General features: G+C 46.7%; 1 protein-coding gene across 1 annotated transcript in view; it reads right to left on the reverse strand.

Annotated features, from left to right (window-relative positions):
* The window catches only part of sorcs1 (sortilin-related VPS10 domain containing receptor 1), a 126,438-nt gene that overhangs the window by 13,317 nt on the left and 89,286 nt on the right, over window positions 1–23,835 (reverse strand). The window contains exons 5-17 of the mRNA XM_070925721.1: window positions 21,251–21,324; window positions 18,518–18,582; window positions 17,238–17,356; window positions 16,933–17,022; window positions 15,743–15,922; window positions 14,568–14,714; window positions 13,599–13,701; window positions 10,302–10,378; window positions 8,861–8,952; window positions 8,384–8,491; window positions 5,561–5,678; window positions 3,613–3,746; window positions 1,033–1,146 (exon numbers count right to left, since the gene is read on the reverse strand). Coding sequence (XP_070781822.1) covers window positions 1,033–1,146; window positions 3,613–3,746; window positions 5,561–5,678; window positions 8,384–8,491; window positions 8,861–8,952; window positions 10,302–10,378; window positions 13,599–13,701; window positions 14,568–14,714; window positions 15,743–15,922; window positions 16,933–17,022; window positions 17,238–17,356; window positions 18,518–18,582; window positions 21,251–21,324 — 1,421 coding nt within the window. The remainder of the gene's footprint in view (window positions 1–1,032; window positions 1,147–3,612; window positions 3,747–5,560; window positions 5,679–8,383; window positions 8,492–8,860; window positions 8,953–10,301; window positions 10,379–13,598; window positions 13,702–14,567; window positions 14,715–15,742; window positions 15,923–16,932; window positions 17,023–17,237; window positions 17,357–18,517; window positions 18,583–21,250; window positions 21,325–23,835) is intronic.

The raw sequence follows: 23,835 nt of genomic DNA on the forward strand, positions 1-23,835 counted from the left end.
GGGCACTTTTTATGGAAAGAGTTGTTGCCGACTACATATTTTTTATGTAGTTGGTCAGAGCCGTGAGCATCCTTTCCCACTTGTACTGGGGTGGCAGTAGAAATTGGATCGGACTGGAGGTGAATATCTCAAATGTTGGACAAATAAAAACAATCCGCATGGCGAGAAATCACTGGAAGCAAATGAGAAAAATGGGTGAACAAAACCTCTTCAAAAGTCTTTTTCCGTGCTGTTTCAAACAGAAGATGTGCCACACCACAAAAAGTTAGAATTAAGTTCCGTACATAAGTTACACCTTTCCTCTGTCTGCGCTGCTCTATAATACGTGGGACGAGCCGTATAGACTCCACATAAAGGTTAACATTTCACACTTCCTGCTGAGAAGTGTCTGGAGTGCCGTTTGTGCGGGCGGGGGGCGTAAACAGGAACATAAACGGGGTGCCCTTTGACAAGGACTCTAAAATGTGGAGAAAATGACTGTCGAGCAGAGTCCATTGTCAGCAGAAGGTAGTGTTCAGTCATATGACACGGTTTTCATTAACAAATGGAGTCTGCCCGGTTGTCTTGGAAATGTCAAATTCCTACCCACAAGAAGGGGGGGGGGTACTTAGCACCTTAAGGACTTCTTGCCCATGTTGGCTTAAATATTTGAAATGATTGAAAGCTCCACAACAGCTACTAAATGGACCTTGAGGTGAGTCCAGGTTGTTTTGGTGCTTTACACCGGACAGCATATTGAATCTTTCATTTATACCTTTTCCTGGAACTCTTCACGAGACTTGCCAACACGATTTCACCCACACTAGTTCCCATTAGTACCAGTGGGATGTACTCGCTGGTTCAGGATCGTTTTTAAGTGCATGCTTGATCATTCAGCCCACGGTCCTTTTTTTTTTTTTATCCCTGAGAAACTAATTAATGAACCCCTGAGCTATTCGACAACTCAAACGCAGCGCTCATTTCACCCAATGCCACTGCGAGTCACTGTCGAGAATGTGTGTGTGTGTGTGTGTGTGTGTGTCCTGGGCTCACCCAGTGCTGTTAAGGAAAGTCATCCCCGTGGTGCAACTCCTGGACATCGATGACGGATGGAACCAAAAGGCGGGCGTGCACTTGCCGCTGGCCCGTCTCTCGTAGCCATAATCACTGTAATGATCCGAGGAGGCAAAAACAGAAACAGTCATCCAATCAGGGGCCGCGGAGGGAACACTGACAGACAAGGCGGACGCATATGTTCCCGAGGCGCTGCTTTGGGAGATTCAATTCGAAAATGAGACGCAGACTAAGGCTGAAAATGACTGATATTACTCGCGTACGAAATCAATCAGAAAAAGAATAAAACATTCCCAGCTGAAAGGGGGATCACCTGTTTTAGACATATTGGATATTGAAATTGTGAGGCAGAGTTGTGGGAAATTGTAAACCTAATGTGATTTTGCTATTGACTTCACAGCAGTTACAGCGACTGTGCCGCGGCTCTTTGGTTGCTTTTTTTTAAACACGGCCCACGAGTAGTTTGTCCTACAAATGAAAAGGCTAGAGCAGCGCTGTGTCCCCGAAAATGATGGGAACAAATTGCCCCAATTAGTGCGACATGCACACAGATGCAGAAGTGTTGTGATTGTTAATGAAAGCTATTAGGCGTGGTGATTTATGGGGTTTTTTTTTTTTTTGATGGCGCTTATTCCGAGAGCCTCCTCACTCAGGAGACCTGCAGATTTGGGACCAAAGCAAAGAAGAGGGGGAAGGGAAAAAAAAAAAGCAACGTTAACACTGCTGATAATTCAAAGAAAGCGGGCGGTGAGGATGTGGAGAGAAACACATTCCCTGCAACTGCAGCTGTGATATTAAGACTCACGAGCAGCAGACACAAAAGCAGCTGTGAATTCTGATGTATAATTTGTCCTTCAAGCGGTGAGCGATGGCACGCATTCAGGTGGGAACAACTGAATGTCAGAGAATGAACACACACACACACACACACACACACACACACACACACACACAAAAAGATGACGTGTTTCCATCACTTCAGAGGACATTACATTGACTTACATTCATTTCCTGGAGACCCTAACCACTACTTGCCTAACCCTTAAACCAAGTCTTCACCCTAAAATTGAGTGATTTCTTTTTTTGTCCCCCCAAAAGGAAGGCGAGTCCCCACAATGTGACAGATTTATGTCCCCATGAGTAATAACATGGCACAAGCACACATACAGGTACATGTGCGAGCAGTTGACTGGTTTGCATTGAGCGGCAGCAGCCTCCACGAGAATCTGCCAGAGCTGCTCTACAATTATAATGTCGAGGGTGTTATCCGTGGCGGCGATCTCATATCTTTTAATCCCTTGCTCAAACCCAGTTTCCTTAAACCCTGTGACATTATGGAAAATGTGTTTCCACTACTTATAAGGCTGAGGCTCAGAGCCGCATACATGAGAAATACCTTGGCTAGCACTTCCTTGGTGAGCTCCTCGTCTATTTGTTGGCCTCACTTTTGTTGTCTCTCTCCCACATAATGGCGGTGTTCCGTGCGTACGAATACAAAGACGGAACTGCGGGTGTTCATCCCACAGCTGAAAAGAGTCCCCAACAAATGCACTTTTTTTTTACTCCTGTTTGAGTTGACAGAGGTTAAAAAAACTACAGTGCCCAGCCGTTTTTAGGACAACAATTTTGCCTCGAAATGACTTGTTTTTAAGGATTGACAATTCATCTTTAGTAGGCACCGGCGGGGACCAGGGCTGGGAGCTTAAAAAAAAATAGAGAACTCAAAGAAGAACTCAGAAATCTTGCTGTCTCTTTGTTCAATGGCAGGGGCATTCTGGACGTCCGTCATTCCCCGCAAGTTGGTTTCTAAAATAGTATACTGTGGAAATTAGCACATAGTCCATCCTGGGTGCTATCAGTATGTAGTTCAATTCAATTCAATTCAATTCAAACAGAAGTTATCTGAGGGCACTTTTCATACAGAGCAGGTCGGGACCGTAACCAAAAAAAATTTAAAGTGCATCCTGAAAGCTATTGATGTGGTGACTATTTTTACACTCTTATTCAAATCCGACCAGGGAGCGGACTGTATACAGTGCAGTTGCTACATGTGGAGGGAGACACACTGACTCGATCTTAGCACCAAATGTAAAATTCATTCCCGATCCAGGCTGCAGTTGGGCGTTTAGGACTTTGCTCAAATTCAACTCGACCGTACTTGAAAGGGGAGATACATTTGCCCTCCTCTCTTTTCGAAATGAACCTAGTCCCAAGCGAATCTTGGAATTCGAACTCTCAGCTTTACGATGCCTTGCTTGTGCAAATGAAGAGGAACTGAGCTCTCCGAAGTTAAAGTTTGGGGGGGGCTCGCAAGAGACGGAGCGGTTAAAAATGGAAGCAACGGAGTCGGAGATAACTCTATGTAGCTAATTTAGGTCAAGATCCAAAAACCCTACATCCTACATTGCCCATAATGCATCCTCACTACCTTGTCAACACCCACATAGTTCAGACTCAATCCCCCAGTTTGCAAACCCGGCCAAGCTAGGACAACCCTGATGACATGATTAGGTTTTCGTGATACAAAATGTTCTCACAGGCAAAGAAAAGTATACTCACCATTCAAAGTCAGCCTCTGTACAGTCACAGGGGCCCGACGTCATCAACACAGAGTGCATCTTTCCCATAACGCACCTGGACGTGGGCTTCAGCTTCCGGTAGATCCTCTTCACCCCCATGAGGCACGGCTCGCCCTGCGGGGGCCGGATTTCAAGGGAGCACCGTGAGGAAAGTCACATGGAGGGAGTTAAAGTTAAGTTTTTTTTTTGTGTGTTGTTGTTGGGGATATTGAGATGAACGAACAAGAAGGAGCTTCAGTCGCAAAAGCTGCCGGCGCCCCATCCGTTTTTAGCCCGTGTGTGTGTGTGTGTGTGTGTGGGAGGTGAATATAAAGTACAGGAAAGATGAGAAGATAACACCAGCCTGCTTCACTTCATCCTGCGTCCCACACTGCTGCTCTGTTTCCATGAACAGAACATTCTGTCTCTGTGCATTAGGTGTCACTAGTGAGATGCTTACAAACTCTGGCTGTATCCAGAAATACACTCCCAGCTCCTGAAAATGTTTCCCACTGGCCTTAAAGCACAAACGCTGCCTTTTGTTTGGAGGCAGTGTTCGGCGTATTCTTCGCAGCAGACTAGGACCTACCGTGGCTCCACATTTGGGCAGGTCAGCCTCGTAATTGGTTTGGAGCCTTGTCGTCTTCCGTGCTATAGGTTTTGATCATTAGCCGGGTCTGAGCATATGGGTGTCTAAACCAATTACAGAACTGGGCCATGAATAAAGGCGCGCTCTAAAGTCTCTGGCTCGCCTTCAGGCCTGGCCAGGTTGAGGGGTTTTCGGGGAGGTTTAATGTATGCCGGGGGGGGGAATCTGCATAAGTGCTCTCTGGGAACTGAGAGATAGTCTGCTCGCCAGGCCAAAAGCAGAGATGGTCAGCCAGTGATCACACGTTACCCTGACAATGGAGCCTGGCGTTTGATCGGGGGGCCTGCATCACCCAAACCTCAAGAGGCAGTGCGACAGAGAAGAGGAGCTCCACACACTTTAGATGGTTTTGTTTTTTTCATTTTCAATGACATAATTGACGTCGTACTTTAGAATTATAGCTTATTAAGTCAAAACAAAATCCTCTTTCGGGGTTTTGTTCACGCAGCAGAATGGAGGTGCGTCCTTGGTCCACCTGTCACGACGACAGGTGGACCAAGGGGTCAGGGGGGGCCCCCTGAACCAGAGCCTCTATTTGGACTGATGGTTGTTACCATTTCTTTTTGGAAAGTCAACCTGGCCTGATCCCGTTCTTCTGTTCCTGTTTCTGGTCCTGATGTGAATCTTTTTTGAGCATCAAACCAACAGAGGTCATGTTTACTTTGATGACATTTTTGTTTATTTTAAGAAAATATACTCTGGCCCAAAGGTTTCCCTACACAATTCTGCATAATGGAATGTATGCATATATAGATATTTTGTAGAGAGAAGATGATCTGCTGTAAAAGAGTCAGATGTCGCTGAAACAGACGTGTAATGACCACTAGCCTCGTGGGGGGGGGGGGGTCTGTCGCTACATACAAGGGAGGGCCTTTTACATGCTTATGCCCAGAGGTCCACCAACTCATGCATCCATGTCAGTCATGGTGCACAATTATTAATGAACAATTTCTGCTCACTAAATCCAATGTTTATTATGACGAAAGACTGAACAAGTGACCAAGGGACTGATTTTGGACCCAGCAATAGTCTATTTTCAGCAGTACCATCTTTTAAATATCAACTTACAAAACAAAAAAATCCAAAATATAATCAATATTATGATGCATCACTTGCTTCAGTGGTATTTTGATCCAAAATATCACATTACATTAAAAACACAGGCAAATCTAGTTTGAGATTCTCTTCCAGTCGCGCTTCAGATGTAGACTCCTCCACCAACCCTCAAAAACATTTTTTTTTTTTTAGGACGTGTGATAAACAAGTCTAGTCCCTATTTCTGTGCTGGCATGGGCCGTACCTGGTTGTGTAGGTGCCATGTCTGATAATCCGCCTCTGCACACCTCCTGTTGAAGATGGACCTGAAGTCTATTTTCACCAGCTGCCATTCTGAGCGATGACTGACGTGGCCGAAGATCCTGGAAAAGAGCCACGCATCTCATAAGCCCAAAACCAACAGTGAATTGATCTTACAAGAACGTTTTCCTTCATTATGACGAACATGAGCGCTGCAGTCTTGTGGTCTGTGGAGCCTGTTGTCAATGTTCATCAAAAGAGGAATGCTAGAGGGAAATATTTCAACCTGAAACTCATTGGCCTTGGCTCATTTCCTGTGGCGAACAATGGGTACGTTTGCGACACATTTATATTACATGAGTGGTGTTTGGGTCCACCTGCATTTTTCCTGCTGTGTTTAGTCTCTTTAGTGTGTGAAACTGCACACACACTCCCACGTTTCCCCACTCTCCGTACCATCTGCAGTGTGTCAAACTCCACGAGAACCCGTATAATGTTACTTCATGGGGGCATAAGAGTCCAAGTCAGGGAGGGTCCCGGGTCGTGTTGATGAGGCCAGCTGCAGATGGGAGGAAACGGTTCTTATGGCGTGAGGTTTTGACCCTTGATGGACCGCAGCCTCCTGCCAGAGAGAGGGGCCAGCCACAATCTTTCCTGCTTGCCTCAGAGTCCTGGAGGGGTACAGGTCCAGGAGAGGTGACAGATTGCAGCCAATCAACTTCTCAGCAAAGTGGAGGACACGCTGCAGTCTGCCCTTGTCCTTGGCAGTGGCAGCAGCGTACCAGATGGTGATGGAGGAGGTGATGGCGGTGCATCCTCATTGACTTTGGCAAGTTGAATTTCTTCAGGTGCTGCAGGAAGTACATCCTCTGTTGGGCTTCTTTGTGATGGAGCTGATATTCAGTTCCCACTTGACGTCCTGGGTGATGATGGGGTCCAGGAAGTGGAGGGACTCCTCAGTGTCGACTGGGGAGTCACACAGGGTGATGGGGGTGGGTAGGGACGGTTTCTTCCTGAAATCCACAACCATCCTAATTGTCTTTAGAGCATTGAGCTCCAAGTTCACACCAGGTCATCAGATGGTCAATCTCCCACCTGTAGGTGGACTCATCCCCACCAGAGATGAGCCGCATGAGGGTGGCATCATTCGCAAACAGGAGCTTGACAGACTGGGGACTGGAGGCGCAGAGTCGAGGGGAAAGGACGCAGCCTTGTGCTGATGGTCCGGGAATCAGAGACCCAGGTTCACGTGCTGCCTCCTGTCAGACAGGAAGTCTGTGATTCACCTCCAGGATCCCGGCATAGGTTCCTGAGTTGTCCAGGTGCTGGAGGATGAAGTGGAGGGCCATGTTTACTGCATTGTCTACAGACCTGTTGGCTCTGCAGGGGGGGTCCAGGAGAGGGTCAGTTGCGGTTTTGAAGTGGAACAACACAAGGCACTCTAGACAGGTGTTTCGACCATCCGACAAGTACTTTGAGGTAGCGGCGCCGTAACACCAACATAGTTGGTTTTGGTCTTTACCTGAGATGGGTTAACAGTAAATGAACATAGACAAGCTTTACCTGGAAAGATCGAATATAATGGCCCAATCTTTAAGGGAAAAGCTTTTTCTGTGTGTGTGGCAAGTTTGAACTGATATCTTGTTATTAAAAAAAAACGTATATCTTATTAACACTAATCATAATGAATAGTCATATTTTTTCAGTGGTCAAAAGCAAAACAGAATCCAAGGTTATGGGACCAAACCAGATGCATATTCCATCTCCAGCTAAACTGAGTGGGTGTGTTTCTCTGCACTAACCCCCCCCCCCAACCATTCATATATTCCACAACATATTCATCACAATCTGTCAATTAGCTCCCGGGGGAACCCAACCATGACAGACACTTACTGTAAAAATGAGTACAAATTGATAAGAAAACAGTGCATGATGCTCTTATGAAAACGAATGGCTGGTCTGCCCGGCTGATAGGCTCAGTCCTCGACAACGTATTCTTGGCGCAAACCTGCCGGCATCGTCTTCACACCGCCCCCTTTTTCCGCCCCAACTCTGTTCTTCGTCGCGCTGAGAGTATTTCTGTGCTTTTTCCTATTCCCTGTCTCTCCAGCTGTGCGCTATCACTCTCCCGTAGAGCTGACTGCAGAGCCGACTGTCAGTCTGTCATTTGTGGCAGGTGTCATGAAACATTGATGTAATGGCTGTGGAAACCCTTTGGTTAACATGTCCCAAAGTCCTACGTCTCTGCTGCAATAAGGGAGTAGTGCTGTGTCATACCGTATGCACGCACTCCAGCTCTGGGCTATTCTAATAATAAATGTGAAAGAACACAAAAGGAATCTTCATAAATCTGGTTTCTGAGGACACGTCGAATCATACTCAGTCCTCTTTCCACTTTTTAATGCTGTTAAAACTTTTTTTTAAAGCAAAGTTTCTTGTCTGTTTTCTCAGGCTTTCTTTTTTTTTTATCATTTTGATCATTTTCCTTCATATTCTTCAAATGGACAGTCACGCTGTCGCTGGCTGCCAAAGCATTGATCTCCTGTGATCATAATCTGGAGACAGCCAGTTTTGATGTTGGGCAGACCTTGAGAGAATTTTTTTTTTTTTTTTTTTATTCATGAGAAAGGAAAACAGGCAGTCAGGAACGCCGAACTGAGTGGGCTTAGCGTAGATGTAAGGCTCGGGTCAAGGCAGAGGGGGGGGGGGGGAGCGCACGCGCACGGCCGCGGTGAGTAGTGAGTATCTGCAGCTGCTTTGATTCCTTCCGTGCGACCTAACGATTTGCATGTTGTTGACATGTTGCATGTTGTTCCAAGTCACTCACGTCATGATGAGGGTCTCCTCCCCGGGGTCTCCCAGCAGCCCGTCCACGAACAGAGGCGTGTTGGTGAAGCTGTACTTGTTCCACTGCCGTCCCTCGTCAAAGCTCAACCTGGGGAACACAAACAGCCGTCGCACAAGGCACCAACACTTCCCCCCCCCCCCCCACCCTTCCCATCCGACTGTGTGCACAAGCTAATGACCCTCAGAGTCGTCTAACAAGTGCATTTCCGCGCTCTGCTCAGTGAACACTGATCAGTAGACGCTAGACTAATTATGGCTTCACACATGGAAAGGTGAAATTGAATGACAATTGTCAAAGCAGAATGTTCCACGGCTGGCGGGTTCTCCAGCCGGAATAATATCGTCCCCCAGTTCAGACAAACTCATTTGCCTTTGTTTGACTAACTTAAGACTCGGAGCTTCCTCCGAGGGAATTAGTCACGCTGTGACAAATGGCGTCTCTGTCATAATGACTCACCACAGGTGTCGGATGGGGAGCGGAGTGTGCCTTATTGCGACTAAGGCCCCTCCCTGGTCGAGGTACAGCACTGCATACTCCTCGTCGAAGATCTGCAGGGACGAAAAACGAGAGAGAGAGAGAGAGAGCACTCACTCTGCAGCGGCACACACCGTTTAAGTAAGGAAAGTAATAACACACCACACACACACAGTACATGTCACGGTAGGAAGTTGCCACATCAGCTTCCGAATAATTATATTTCATTGCAGTGTTTAATTGGAAGCCCCATCAATTGAAAAAGCCAGGTTGAAGTGAGGTAGGGGCCTGAATCAAACATCTCTCAAGGTTTCATTTGATTATCGACCTTAAAAACACCGGCGAGTGTACGAGGATTAAAAGCCCATATGATAGAATCAGAGTGAGTGAGTGAGGAGGAGGAGGAGGAGGAGGAGGAGGAGGAGGAGGAGGAGGATATTTTCAGTGAGAAGACGGCAGGTCAGTCAGTTCATGGTGCTCCATATGGCTGGTGGCTGTGATTCAATTGGGCACAGCATTATAAAAATTAATAATCAGGTGCGAGTCGGTAAAACGAATAACATATTTGCTGCAGTGTACACACGTCTGTGGATTTGCAGGGAGCCGGCCTCCTGACAGACCGTAATTGACACTAGAAATTAAAGTCTAACTGAAGTAAAAATACATACTGTATTGCGTGTTTATTTTTGATCCGAGTACTCAAAACTGTAATTCATTGTAAAATACATTTAAGGGCCCCCTACAGGTCAGCACAACACAAATGCATTTAACATCATGGGTCGCCAAAGCTCCACGGGGGTCATGAAGCTCTCTTATATCATTATATTATTATTATATACATATATAAATTATAATATACAATACATGCATTTCATTTCTGTGTTGAAGACAACTAAATTTCAGGGTTATTTTAGTTAAAGTTTATTTATTTATTTATCTATTACACAGCCAGGCTGCCTGGACTATTAAAACGTATGTATGACAGTGAAATTAAAAGAGAATCATAATACAGACATACATAAAATATGAGGAAAAATCATCTGACACTTTGTGTCCACAGGAAATAGTCTGTTCAGATTTTTATAGAAATTGCTAGTTTCACACAAACTTCCTGCAGGTGTTGAGTTCACTATTTGGGTTAATTGTTCTGTGCTGTTATTGTTTTTTATGCAATGAATATCATGAAATATATATATTATTATATATATAGGCTACTTTCCCCCTTTTTTTGTAATTGTATGTGGGTGGGGTGGTGGTGGGGGTCATCAGTGCATATACAAAGGTAAAATAGGGTCCCTTAAGAAAAAGGAAGCAGCCACAGAGATAGAGGGCCGACTGTGTTTTGACAGTCTGGTTAATTTGCCACCCCAGTGGATCATTATCGCATTGAAAAAACAAACAAACAAACAAAAAACACCCCCACCTGTCTCCATGTGTTCCCTGCGTCCGAGGTGATGAACACACTGACGTTGCTGGTGGTCAGCTCTGCGCCGATGGAGCCTGGAGGTGAGGATTCACAGGAGCAGACAGAAGAGAGGCGACAGCGAGCGCTCAGTGCAGACACAGGAAATGAAGTCTACACGAAATCAAATTATATCCCATATATTTATAAAAAGGGCCGGGAGACTGGCGGCGGTTGGACAGCAGGGGGCTCCAGCCTGCAGCTGCAGACTGGAGCTGTAATTACAGTGCTCCAGGAAGGCCTGCTGTGCAGTGCGACACTTGCCCATACTCCCAAATTAAGCAATAAATTCAGATTACTGTATTCATCTTTCAGCAGTCCTGACCACATTAAGATGACCTGTCCTAAAGCTGTGTGGGCTGCTGTAATTGCTTTGATCTAGCCCGTAATTGGTGCCAGGTGGTTAAACACAGGGCTGGAAAGTACTGTAAGTGTTTCAGAGTCGTGGTTGCCTGAGCCCCTCCTTGAGAAACAATTTGCTTTACAATCCCTGCATTTAGGGAGTGACCCAGCACTGGCTGAACATCTCCGTTTTGCTGACCTCCAGCGGTCGACGCTCTCAACCGGCTGCAGCGAAGTGGAGGCGTGGCGCGTGCAACATGCCCGACAGCGACGCTTGGCGTGGTCACGGGGCGACAAGCCCGACACGTCCAACCAGACGAGGTCAGTAAAAGCAACGCTTTCCAGGTTGCCATCCAGATTTCAAAGTAAGCGGTAGTTTCATACCAACTCTCGTTGTAGCGTCTATTTGACGGGACTTTTTTTTGAACCACCGGCTTGTGGAGGCTTCAGCAGACGCAGCAAAGGCAATGGAGAGTGACGAAACAGGAGACGTGAATGAGCAGTAAGGAGTCACCTTTCGTTGTGACTTTTGCTTTGCAAGTAAACTGCTTTTTTTTTTTTTTAAACCAAAGCCTTATTTAAGTTTTAAACTTAAGTTTTGGTCACCACTCCTGGCAGTTCTAACAACGCCTTGATCCTTCCGTTATCCCTCTACCTGTGCCGTCCGTCACTTACAATCACGCATTGCATAGAAAAAACTGGAACCTATCCCCGTTCACATTAGGCAAGAGGCGACACATATAGACGGACATTAATAATCACGTTCACGCCTTATGACGGCTTTGAGCCCTCGATTCACCCGACTTGCGCACAGCTACAGTCAGTTCACTAGGTCAAACCCGAACCAAGTAGTAGGTTTTTTTCCCTTACAGTATAACTATGCTACAGTCTGTTTACAACCGGCCTGATTGGGGGCCTGCTTGTGGTCCTTATGCTGTCGGACTGGCAACGCGCAAAACATCACCGATCATGGGAGGGAATAGCGGCTACCAGTACGTAAAAGAACTGAATTTTTCCCTTAAGGCCGAGAATGTGTTGGTTATTTTAAAGCTTATTAGAAAACAATACCAGACTCCCCCGGCCTCTGTTCATTTTTCGGCCGTTTTGTGGCTTGAATAATGACAGAGATCAAGCGAAGTAGGTCGATTGTTCCATTTCCACCTCCCTGCAACCTGTTTAATTCACAGTGTTTCACAAAAGGTTCCAGACACCAATACTTTTAGCGCGAGCTTGGCCTTCTCCAGACACCCGCGGCGGGCACTGATATGTTATTGACAGCGGCGGCCCACGCGGGAGCAAATATCACTGAGGTGTGAATACATCCGGGGGGGCTGCTGATCTCATAGTCCTCCATCCCTTTGTTTTCTCCCCACCGAGTCAATGAGAGTCTCTCTCCCGTGTTCTCAGGAACAACGATGCTCTGAGGGCTGAAACATGAAGATGATATGGTGCTCTGGCGCTGCGACTTTCTGCTCGGTGTCATTTGTCCCTGTGCAGAGACGAGGTGACACATGCATGTTGTCAGACGCCTGTGGACGGGGACAAACTATTGAAAACAGAAGTAAAGAGCAAAAAAAAAAAGAGAACCAGCAAAAGAGCCAAATGCCATTGCATAGAAGAGCACAGCGTTGCCATATCGGAAGCGTCGCCGCACTGAAATGTTGAGTGCCAAGATTTCAACAAACTGAAAGAGGCAGATTTCGATTTGGCTTTGTCCGTCTAAGTGACTTTTGTGGTCTTTGTCTCTTCGAGTTAGCATGCCGCTATTTAATGCTTCCACGGATGGAGCACAAAAAAAGAGATAAACTACTCGATTCTGAATGCCACTGCATTCAGAATTCGTGTCTTTGTCATTCTGTGCTGAAAGGAATTTGAGCAAACCAGAATTCATTTCACCATCTCAATTGTATGACTTCTCCTAACATTCTTTGATAAAAAAAAAACCACATCTGCGAGCACCTGGTAGAGGTTTCATTCTACAGAGCGCTGCAGGAATGGGTCCTGAAACCCGGGAATGAGTCAGCATTTTTACACGTCCGGTTCCCTCGTCTGGACGTGGATGGGTTTAAGGTCTGTGGTTAACACAAGCGTTTTGTTCTACCACATAAAATGCGTCAGTAGATACCCGCCCCCACTCGTGAACTTTGAGGCTTTTACGTGTCTTAAAAAAGGCGGTTGCTAACAAGCGGCTAAATGAGACCAAAGAGGTCGTCGCGGACGTTAAACGTCTTCACGCCGAAACACGGAAAGTCATCTACTCACCAGTCCGCCTTTACAGCCTCGTTGTGTTCTATATATCTATATCTATCTCTATTCTCTTCAAAGTGAAGCTTAGCGGTGGTGACGTCGAAGTCATGCGACCGCGGTGTAGTTCGTTTAAAGCCGTTAGCTACAAGCTAACGTTAGCTTTTTACTTGGGGCGATTCCATTTACGCTTCAAAAATCCTAAAAGTGGTGTTCGTTAGTGAAGATTATCTCGCTGAACAAAACGTGCGAGTACCATAAACTTTTTGTTTTGCCACAGAGCTTATTTTCTGCATTAATCCAAAATCCTGTGGGAAAATCCCCATTGGCTTTTAGTCGAGGGGAATCCCGGGCGATGCTAACTTCCGGGTTGGCTTACAAAAATAGGTCATCCCTGCAACACTCTATTAGTCAGGAAGTGCAAATAATCTATTTATTATTTACTATGTAATGCCAGAAAGGGTTTTTTTTTAATGTAAACCCCTCGGAACTCCAACTTCATATTCTATCACACAAAAAAAAATAAGAGTTCATTAGTTAATTCATTTGTAATAGATGAAGCAAAAGAGGTTTCAATGGGGGGATGTTTTGTTTTTTTTTCTTTTTAAAGAAAACCCCTAAGAAGAAACAGAGAAACAACACGTCACCCAAAAGAGATTCACCCTCACCCACCTGATGCGACGATGATCCCCGGCGCCGAGTCCCTGCTGGCTATGTTTCCAGATGTGTAGGGATTTGCTGACACGTGAAGGTGGAGATGTAATGAACAGTACGGCTGCAGAAAAAAAGAAGAAGACGAAAACCACAAACGCAATCATCAGACCTATCAAGCCGAGCCAACACGAACACTTAAAAAAAAAAAAAAAGACGCTTCTGGATGAAACGGCTCGATTGCGAGAGAGTCACAAGTTTCATCGCAAACACCATTTCCCCATTGGCTGGTCTCACTGTTAATTTTGATTGGGTTAACCTTTACCGACACAATTCTCATTACGACCCAGCAAAATGCCAGTGGTGCAGGCCATGTTGTGACGGCCTGTTTAGAGGTTTATTAAAACTCTGACATTTCCTGACAAATGACTGTATAATATGGGTAGAAGGCGAGGCGTGCCGCAGAATCGCTAATTGGTTTATCAAATCATTCTTTTTTCATACTGAGTCGCATTAAATGGAGACGTGCTAATGCGCCTTGCAGACGATGTGCAGCCCACACTGTGAACACCGCATCCGCAGTTAAACAGACACACCGTTGGACTTCAAATTTCCCAACTTTGGCTTTTGAGTGAAAGCTCAACTCAAGACCATGAGAAGCACCCAACTTTCAGAGGCTTTCAGAGAGAGAGAGAGAGAGAGAGAGAGACAGATAAAGAAGAGGCGTCTGACACCTCTTTCTCTCTGTGTTTCTTAAATGGGAGGTCAGCTTATTGGACTGAATCAAAATGGCTGACCTTTCGGCGCGGCAGCCTCGGAGCACTCAGCTTTGACGGGCGCTGCTCTTTCTGAGCTCGGCCTCTCATCGCTGCTGGGATCAGTCAGCTCCTGTCAAGGCCCTCTCTTTGACGGAGGCGCGCACACATATATATATATATATATATATATATATATATATATATATATAAAAGCGTACACGCAGACACTCACGAGCACACAGTGAACGCCGCTGCCCCTCAGGTCTTTGCTCGGGGCCTGCAGTAACCTCCAGTCTCTGCCTCGGTTGTAGGTGATGTGCGTCTTCACTTGGTTATCCGTCCTTTTGTTGGCGAGGAACATCCCCTTTATTCCCGCTACCTGCGAAGTTAGAGAGAGAGAGCAGGGAACAGCTCAGAGCTCCACACGAAAACAGACTTCCCACGTTCCCACAGTAAACACTTTGGGCATTTCCATATCGTGGAGTCGCGTTGCAGAAAGCTAATGCAAATCCCAGGCCCTGTGGCGGCGCAGCCACGCACGCTTACCTCTTTTGCATTCCCAGCAGCGCCAACAACCACTCAGAGGGAAATGACAGACTGTCAGGGGACTTTTGACTAATCAATGCGCGCCTTAAATGAATCTGACTCCTTGTCGGAGGACCCCAGGAAGAGCTCAGGGATACTGGACTTGAGCCGGTGACAGTCGCATCGGGCAGTAAAACCCCTCTTTAGTAACTGACAGATACCTCAATCTCCCTGGGAGGAGAGATTCGGCATTATCCTACGTTTCGGGTGGCGACCCCAATCAAGACAGTGGATTTGATTCTATCGCCGAGGCCACAGCAAGACACGAGCGGCATCGTCAACAGCTTAAATGTTTGATTTAAGAGATTTAGTTTCATCCCACGTTTGGTGCTTGATACGTCTCTGAAATCACACCTGCGCACCTTCCAGTTACGGAGCCTCGGCATTAGCCCTTAACAAGCCTTTTTTTTTTTTTTTCTCCTCCCATTTGGATTAAGTGCATTTAGTGAAGTAATATCTGCAGTTATTCATCAAAGAAAGAAATAATCTCGGCCTCCCAAAAAAATCTATATCCCTGGCACAATCCCCTCTTGCCTTTGTTGATGTCAGCACTTTGAAACTGCTTCGTATTCACACAGTGTGCTGTGAGGGCTGTAGGCCTACAGCGGGGGGGGGGGTTCCTTTCCAAAATGACAAAACAAGTACATTTCATCATCTCTGCCGCCTAGCTCTAAAGTATTGATCAGTGGTCATAATCAACTTAAGCGGGCTGGGGACTCATCAAGCAGGCCTTTATTTGATACTATTATTTAAAAGGGAGAAACTGGCCAAAAGGAATACTGCAGACTTTGGAGGGGGAGGGGGGTGGGGGGGTGCTTTTACCTCATAGAGGTCGACCATGACGTTGCCCTCGGGCCCCATGCTGCTGACCACGTTCTCCAGAGCCAGGGTGTAGTAGACCCCCGACGTGTCCGACACGTACAGGTTGTAGGTCTCATTCTGGTTCCACTCCTGCACGGCGGCGACCACGCGGTTCTCGTCCGTGCTGATCACGTGCAGGTCCTGGCGGCGGAGGGGCAAAAGGTGAACACCAGCGCGGGACTACGAACGCGACAGACGCGTCAGCTTGTCGCGACAGGAGAGGAATCTCGTTAAAATGAGGGAAACTGGGCGGAGAGGTTATTTGCAATGGCGGCAGCAGTACACTGTCGCGTATGGTGTGTGCTCCTCCAATACACGGTACATTTTTTAACATTTACATTCATTTATTGTAAAAATTAGAATGGGATACATGCGGACAACTGGAATCAACAAGCAGCTAGCCTGAATACACTCTTAAAGTTGACCTTTGTGAAAGCTTGCTCTTTACAATCAAAAACATGGCGTCTCAGTGAGGAGCGTGCAAACTTTTAGATTGTTACACTGTTCTTGACACTCCCGCTGGGCTCAATCACACTCAATAATCAGAGTAGCTTCATCCTTCGTGCATTATTCCCGTACTTGAAGTAAGACGACACTACGATCGTTGACACTGTATCAGGCTTATTGGGCAGAGATTACGCCGCCAGTGCCACGCCGTTAGGCTGTGTCGCCTCATCTACCTCCGGCTGTGCCAATAACACCTTGCAGTGAGCCGTCGGCGGGCAGGCGGAGGGGGGGTGGGGGGTGGGCGCCCACGGCTTGATTGAATAAAACATGTTTAATTGTCAATGGGGACGTGACAAGCAAGGCTGAGCGGCGGCGGAATAACAATTCTGGAAACACTGTCAGGGTTACTTCTGGCCTTGATTTGCCCATAAATAACAAAGAGGGTGTCACGCAGAGCCAGCGATGAACTGGCGCTTTACTGCAAATGGAGCCCACACGCCAAACAGAGCTGGAAGCATATTACGTGCCTTTGAATGCAGACAACTTCAGCTACACTGCAAACTAAATTTGAAAGCTGCCTCACACATTCTCATATCCCATGATAATTTATGGACTCCTACCAAGGACCAGTTCATTACTTGCTAGTCATCGTGATCTGGTGAGCGCCCGCTCGTTTCATCTTAATCAGGAGGTGTACTTGTTACCTTGGGCAGGGTGTACTTGGGCAGCTTCATGGGTGTAAAGACATCTCTTTTGGCGGACACGTAGTAGATTGGCCTCCCCGCGGTCGACACCTTAAGGTGATGAAACCGTTGAGTGAAAACATTATGGGGACACAGACAGAAACAGATAGAAGGATGTTTCATCACCGCTGGGGGGGACACTCACGGCTGCACTAACAGCACCTCTCTTACAATGACCTTGAAACATTTCAGACAGAATCCTTGCACTTTCTGCCTCATGCACAGCTCTAATGTGTTCCACCGGAGCAAACTGCACAATTACCTACCTGGACAAACACATACTCATCTTGCACCACCAGAGAATTGGGGTCAATGTATCCGGGGAATGGCTTGCCCTTGTTGGCGTCTGTGCAGTTCTGCAGCTTGCAGGTGACGTACAGCGCCTCTGCTCCCACACACACACACAAAGACACAAAGACACACACGTCAAGCCATGGCATCAGCGATGGCTTTAGCCAATGAAGAAAGGCAGCCTTCACCCAGAGCCAAGCAGCCTCTTTTGGCTTCCCTACATTACTCGTGTCAATAAAGCGGCCCCAGCGAGGGAGGAGCCGGGGGTGGAGGGGAAGACGGATGACCAGAGAGGCCAATTGCTTTCTTTGCCTTCATTCGCGGGCGCCGGGAGAGGGACGCCTGTCTCCGCACGTTAGCCTCTGCCAAATATGTGTCGGATCCCTCCGCGCGCACATGATCAATAGTGATAGTCTCTCTGGCGGCGTGACCGCGACGCCTGGCGCGGCCGATGTCGGCTCGGTGTGTTTGCATGACTTGCTTTTCTCCATTATGCCGATATATATCCAGACTTTCAGCCCCTGTATGGGTCAAGCTTTAAAAACATTGGAGCCTACATTTCCCATAATAATAATAATAAGTATGCACCCAATACAATCTTGTTTTCAGACACTTTCTGTCTGGTCTTTCAAACACCATTCCCTTAGGAGACCCTCTGAGGACATTATCAGGGGACACTCTGCGACTGTTTTTGCAGGAGGAGACCTTTAAGTGCAAAATCAGCTGAGATCCCCTTTGAAAATACAATTCCATGCAAGCTTACTACGTTGATTGCGAATGTTTTATTTGTTAAGGCAAATACGTGAAAATGTATGTATCAAATTGCATGGACAGACGGTAATATAGATAATGAAATGAAGAAATGATGGGAATTAAACTAAAAATGTACTTTTTAAAATATTTTTTTTTAAGGATTCTGACGTGAGACTCAGTAAGCAACTTAAGTCAAATACAATATATCAACCCACAATATCGGAGTGTTCATTGTCATTCAGGGGGATGAGTGATACACCTACGGGAGCGCCACTGAGCTAAATCACTTGCTTTTAAAAGCATTCTAATATATGCATTACTTTTCTCCCCATTGTCATTGTGTGTCCCCAGACTCAGCCATTGCCGCTGTCCGTTCGCATTACCCCTCAGCGGAATTTGTCCACACAAACTCCAAATTCCTCTCCACTTTCGCACAGTGCTACACGATACAGCACAAAGACACGGGGAAATGGAGCGCTGAACTCGGGATTCAATTACTCACGTCCTTCGGAGATGCTGGTTTCCAGGTGAATTAGGCCCGGCTCTTTGTCCAAACCCATTTTAGACCTGAAAGGCAGACAAATGCGGTTCAGGAACGTCACCGTTGGCCTCTTGCCTTTCGGTGGGGTGCCACCCACTGCTGCTGGCTGCCGTCTGACCTGAGAGATCGCATGTTGCGAAGTCAGGCAAAATTATACCTACAGAAAGGTTAACTATGAATGAAGGAGCTATGGCAGTTGTGGTAAACATTAGCAGGGACCGGCCGCAGGAATTACCTTGTCTTTGTCTTCATTGTGGATGGCAGTTTGAAGCGTAAGGAAAAAGGACCTCAGGTTTACTGTGTGATCTAGATGTTTAGAGCCCCCCCCCAACCCACCCACCCACCCCCAAGAAGGTCCTTTTTTCCCCCCCAGAAAGATGGAGGAAGACGTATCCTGACATCATTAGGAGAGGAAAAGCCATTGATTTTTGCACTACAGTAGGGATGCCCGCAGATGGAATAGCATATAATCATTACGGCCTTAAATATGTATTAAAAAGACTGGGGGATCAGAGGAGAAGCACAGGCAGCACACACATGGAGGGAGAGAGAGCGGGGAGGTGGAGAGGGAATGTGTGTCGACAGGTAGCACACACAAGAAAGAAAGAAATAAAGGCGGTCTGTGTGAGGGGAGCGAGACAGTCAAAGACCACCATAGCTTCTAATCATTATACTTATTGGTAGTATTGGTGATTTCCCAGTTGAAACACAACTGAGCACAGGCTGGCCTACTTATCCCAACCGCATTTCCATTTTCACTGAATAATCCATTCAGGTACCCAAGAACAGTGCGAGGCAGGCAGGCAGGCAAAAAAAAAAAAGCTCTTTGTGTTGGCAGAGCTGTACAGTTAGTTTAAACTTGTGTATTTGCCGCGACGTCCCTGCGCACGCATGACACCGGCTCGGGGCAGCTGCGTGGTCTCTGAGACTTGGCGTAGGACTTTGGAGTCATGAGATGGAGCTGTTGCCTCGCGAAAAAAACTGCCCCACGCAGGCTGCTCCAGAGCAGAGCATCTGCAACGCCGCATGCAAAGCACCTCGTGGCTGCACTCGCTAAGCTCACAAACGGATTGTGGCCCGAGTGTGGCGGAGTTGAGAGTGCAGTTTGTTCAAGTTCTGCACCTCGCACAACTGACCTGTGCTGTGCGACCGAGCCCTGCTCAGGGTGACCGAATCACAAATGAGCTCGCGGCTCTTATATATATATATATATATATATATATATACTTCTTTTACATGCTGGGCAGCCACATGCACGGCAGACATAAGCTGCCTCTGCAGCCTCATTACCCAGGGCCCACACCTATCGCACAGTGTGCGTCCCAAAATAGAACTCTGACAGCTTCTGCAGCATCAGCCCTCCAGGCTCCTTTCACTCCTGCCTGCCCAGCTTGTTACTACACTGACAGTTCCGCCGCAGTTTGTTGAGGTGAAAGCTTTTTGTTACGTGTTAGTTACTCTGTAGAGGCCAGACATGCTAGATACCATTGAGTTGGACAGCACCCGTGTGGAAAGGATAGCTGACCGGGGAGCAATAACATTAAATCCAACAGCGAAAAGTTTGGGTAAGAACTGAAACAGTAACTATGCAACAATTCCAGATAGACGCATAACATCCTCATTTGGCTTGAAAGGCCTTGCTGAGAGGGAGCCGTTACGTTATTTCGACCTCCAAATACTTTATTTCATCTCGAAGGATATCAACACAACGGATCGCACCCAAAACTGATTTTGGAAGCCTCTCTCCTCGGCCGAACATTGCCGGTCGCATAATGCAAAACTGTCTGCCGCAGAGGAAGATCAGGCATGTCAGGCGCATGAATAATGAAAGCCTTAAAAACCTCCCCCGGCTCACCTGCTCCTCACTTTGTGGAGAGGCGGTGACGTCGTACGTCCGGGACTACATCTACGGTGTCAGGACGGCTCTTCATTTGGCTTTTGAGTTCAACATTAGTCTCACTGATAGCTGCCACGCCATTATTACTGCTTCGTACCCACCATGCAACGGGGTATCTCGAACTGCACGAAATATGGGTGTTGAAGAACTGACAATCTCCGAACTATTGGCGGTCAAGGAGGAGGACCGCCCACCTAGAGTCCTGGTTCTGCTCGAGGTTTTGGCCTCTTAAAAGGTTACTTAAAAAGTTTTTCCTTGCTTGCTGGGAACTGTTGGGTCTAGACCTGCTCTATATGTGAAGCGTCATAAGCTAACTTCTGTTGTGATTTGGCGCTACATAAATGTAACTGCATTGTTTTGAATTGAACTGACGAACCCCATACATCCAGTATTGCTGACGGCTATGAAGCTGTTCTTGGAATTTCCAAGTTCCATGTTTAAGCTCATCGTACGATTGCTTAAAACGTATCACGTTAATAAATTAGAGAGCCGACCGGTGAAACAGCTCCTGGCGTCGGGTCTGCAAATTTGCCGTTAGCCTGAGCTGCTAACCAGTTAGCTTAACCAGCAGTTTGTAATTATTAGCATACATGGCCAACTAGCTGTTAATCAACTCATTTGGACATGATTCATTCCTATAGGATTGTGGTAAAAAAAAAGAATCCTGTGAGGACGAAACAACAAGAAACTGCATCATGTTATCCGGTTATTTTCATGCAGGAACAACACTGAAATGCGTTGAAATCAGTTCTTCTTGCCTACAGCTTGTTTAACAAAGTCCAAATCTGTGTACTTACCAGTAGAAGCGATTGGGAGCCACTCTCTCATGCACCAGCTGCCACCTCCTCCCAAACTCCACCGAGCTGTAGAGCTGCAGCAAGACAACCAGGCAACCCGGTGAGTGTTTATTCACATACCATCTCCACAGCCCATCAGATTTACCATCTTGTGTCGGCGCGAGCCGTCCCGCCACCAAATCCTGTGTTTGCCCACGAAATGATGTGCAGTTGCGCCGGATTTTTCTCCGGGTTTTGTGTTCACACATTGATTTACTTTAGCACCCCAGTGATCCTTTTAACAGCAGCAGTGTAACGACGAGTGGGAGATGAACTCTCTCACAGTGTCTCACACACACACACACACACACACACACACACATACTGTATGTACAAGTTCTTTATTTGAATCCTCTAAAATAGATTAGAATTTACATAAGATTCAAACACTGCAGAGGAATAACATGGCTTAAGGACATTTTGGGGATACGAGCATTGTGTGCCTTCCCACACGACTACCCATACACACACACACACACACACGGACAAACACACACAATGAACACCAAGTTAAGAATGGAAGCATGAAGCGCAGCTTTTCCTCTACTGGAGACCCTGCTGTAACAAGCCCGTGAATGGGACGATGAGGAGGGGAGCCGAGGGACGGCAGGGGACGGCAGGTGGTCTCAGGACAGCCATTGCTCACTAGTCAGTAAGTCACCGGATTGCTGAGATTTGACCGCGCTACAGAGAAAGAGTGGAGATATGCGCGTGAAATCTCTGTGCAATGGAACTAACTAGCTAAATAAGAACCCTCATGTGTTCAACTTTGTTCCCATGATTGTTCCACGAGAGGTCCCTGTTTCAGCTGATTTAAAGGTTCTTTAAAGGTCCCATATTGCAGAAAGTGAGATTTTGAGTACCACGAGCAAAAGCCCAGTGAGCTTGGGGAGTGGGGAGATGATAAGGAATGAGGGGAGCGGGACCTCGGCAATGACACGCAAGGTGCCCCAAATAAACAATTCAAAGTTATTTTTCCGTTCCGCCTACATATTCTGCCGGTTTGTTGAGTAAACGAACGACCACACTTACACTCACTACGAGTCCCCTTTTTTGACAAAGCCATTTGCTCTGTAGCTTACAGCTGGAATCTAATGAGGCGTAGAACTTATCATAGTGTTTCGAGCTGGACTTTTTCCATTTTAAGCATGAGCAGCCATGCATCATGTGCAAACAGTCATTTATTAGCGGATAACAACAATGCGGCGCTGTTTGTTTATATTAATTAATTTATTTTTTAATTTAATTGCAGTTATTTACTCTGTCCTGAAGGGTAAAGTGTGGGCCTGCATTTAAAAAGCATCCACGAGAAAAACACAGTCTCTCTCCGTCTTTCATCCCCCGCGGACACGTCAAATCAATAATTCTGTTTTATTTTGCTAACGGAGTTGTTCTTTGAATTTCTTATTTGCTCCCTTGTATTTCGCTGCCTTTTAACATTGCAAAAAAAACCAAAAACAAAACACTTCAACCATAAGTCAAGGGCTCAAAGATGAGAGTAACGGCTAACTTTAATACATCGCCCATTATCGCGTCGACACAAATCAGCCGACGGCTTGAAATGCACCTACACCTGTGAGAATGGCAGTAAAAAACAGCGAGGCGTGACCTTAATGCAGTCCTGACATTACGTGCGGCATATATATTTTCCTCCGCTGCGCCCGCTTCGTTGGATCGCTCCACAGTGGGCATATGCAAACCATATATTCACTGTGACTGTTGCAGCTGGTCTGTGTATTCTCACGTCACACAGGGAGAGACGAACGGCACGGCCGATGAGGCTTCCATGACTCCCATGCCAAGCTGTGCTAAGCAGATGCAAGTGAAAGGGGGGTGAGGCTGGGGGGCCGTGTGCAGAAAATCACTTTGACTAATTATCCTCCCACAGCTAGGTAGTAAGTAGCCAAGCAAGTGACAGTGAAGAGGCAGAGAGCAGGGGGTGGGGGGTGGGGGGGGGGGTGCTGGAAGCAGCCTTTACAACCTCCGAAGGTCTCTCAATCAACAAATGCAGCAGCACTGCCAAAGCGGAGGGGAGGAAATTTGAAAGAGAAGCAGTTTTGGGGGTGGAGACAATGTGTTGCGTGTCAGGGCACAGGTGAGGGGGCAGGTGTGGGGGCGGGGTGACATATAGGGAGTGGACACGCAGCGCGGACACAGTTAGAGAGCCACGGCCTGTTTCGGGAAAACCTTCACAATGGCCCCAAAGGCAACGGGCAAATTCTGTCCTACAGTTAGTCTCAATGAGATAAACTAAAGCAACCATTCTAGTCAAAACTGATATATAACTACAGTTAGTTTCACTTCACAAAACTTATTTTCAGCCTAGGGGCTGGGACCAACATCGGAGGTTACAACATATATTTGAGGTGGTCGTGAGATTATTAAGGGGATGAAAAAGCAGGAAAAACATATCCCTATTTTGGAAATGATTTTGGAGACGATTTTACCTCTGGGAGGAATTTGATTGGAGCGTTAAAAAGTGGGCGTGTCATAACCGACGTAACCATGCCGTCACTAGCTGGTGTTAAAAAGGCATTTTTAAACAC

Source organism: Enoplosus armatus, chromosome 2, assembly GCF_043641665.1.
Source record: "Enoplosus armatus isolate fEnoArm2 chromosome 2, fEnoArm2.hap1, whole genome shotgun sequence".
Lineage (NCBI taxonomy): Eukaryota > Metazoa > Chordata > Actinopteri > Centrarchiformes > Enoplosidae > Enoplosus > Enoplosus armatus.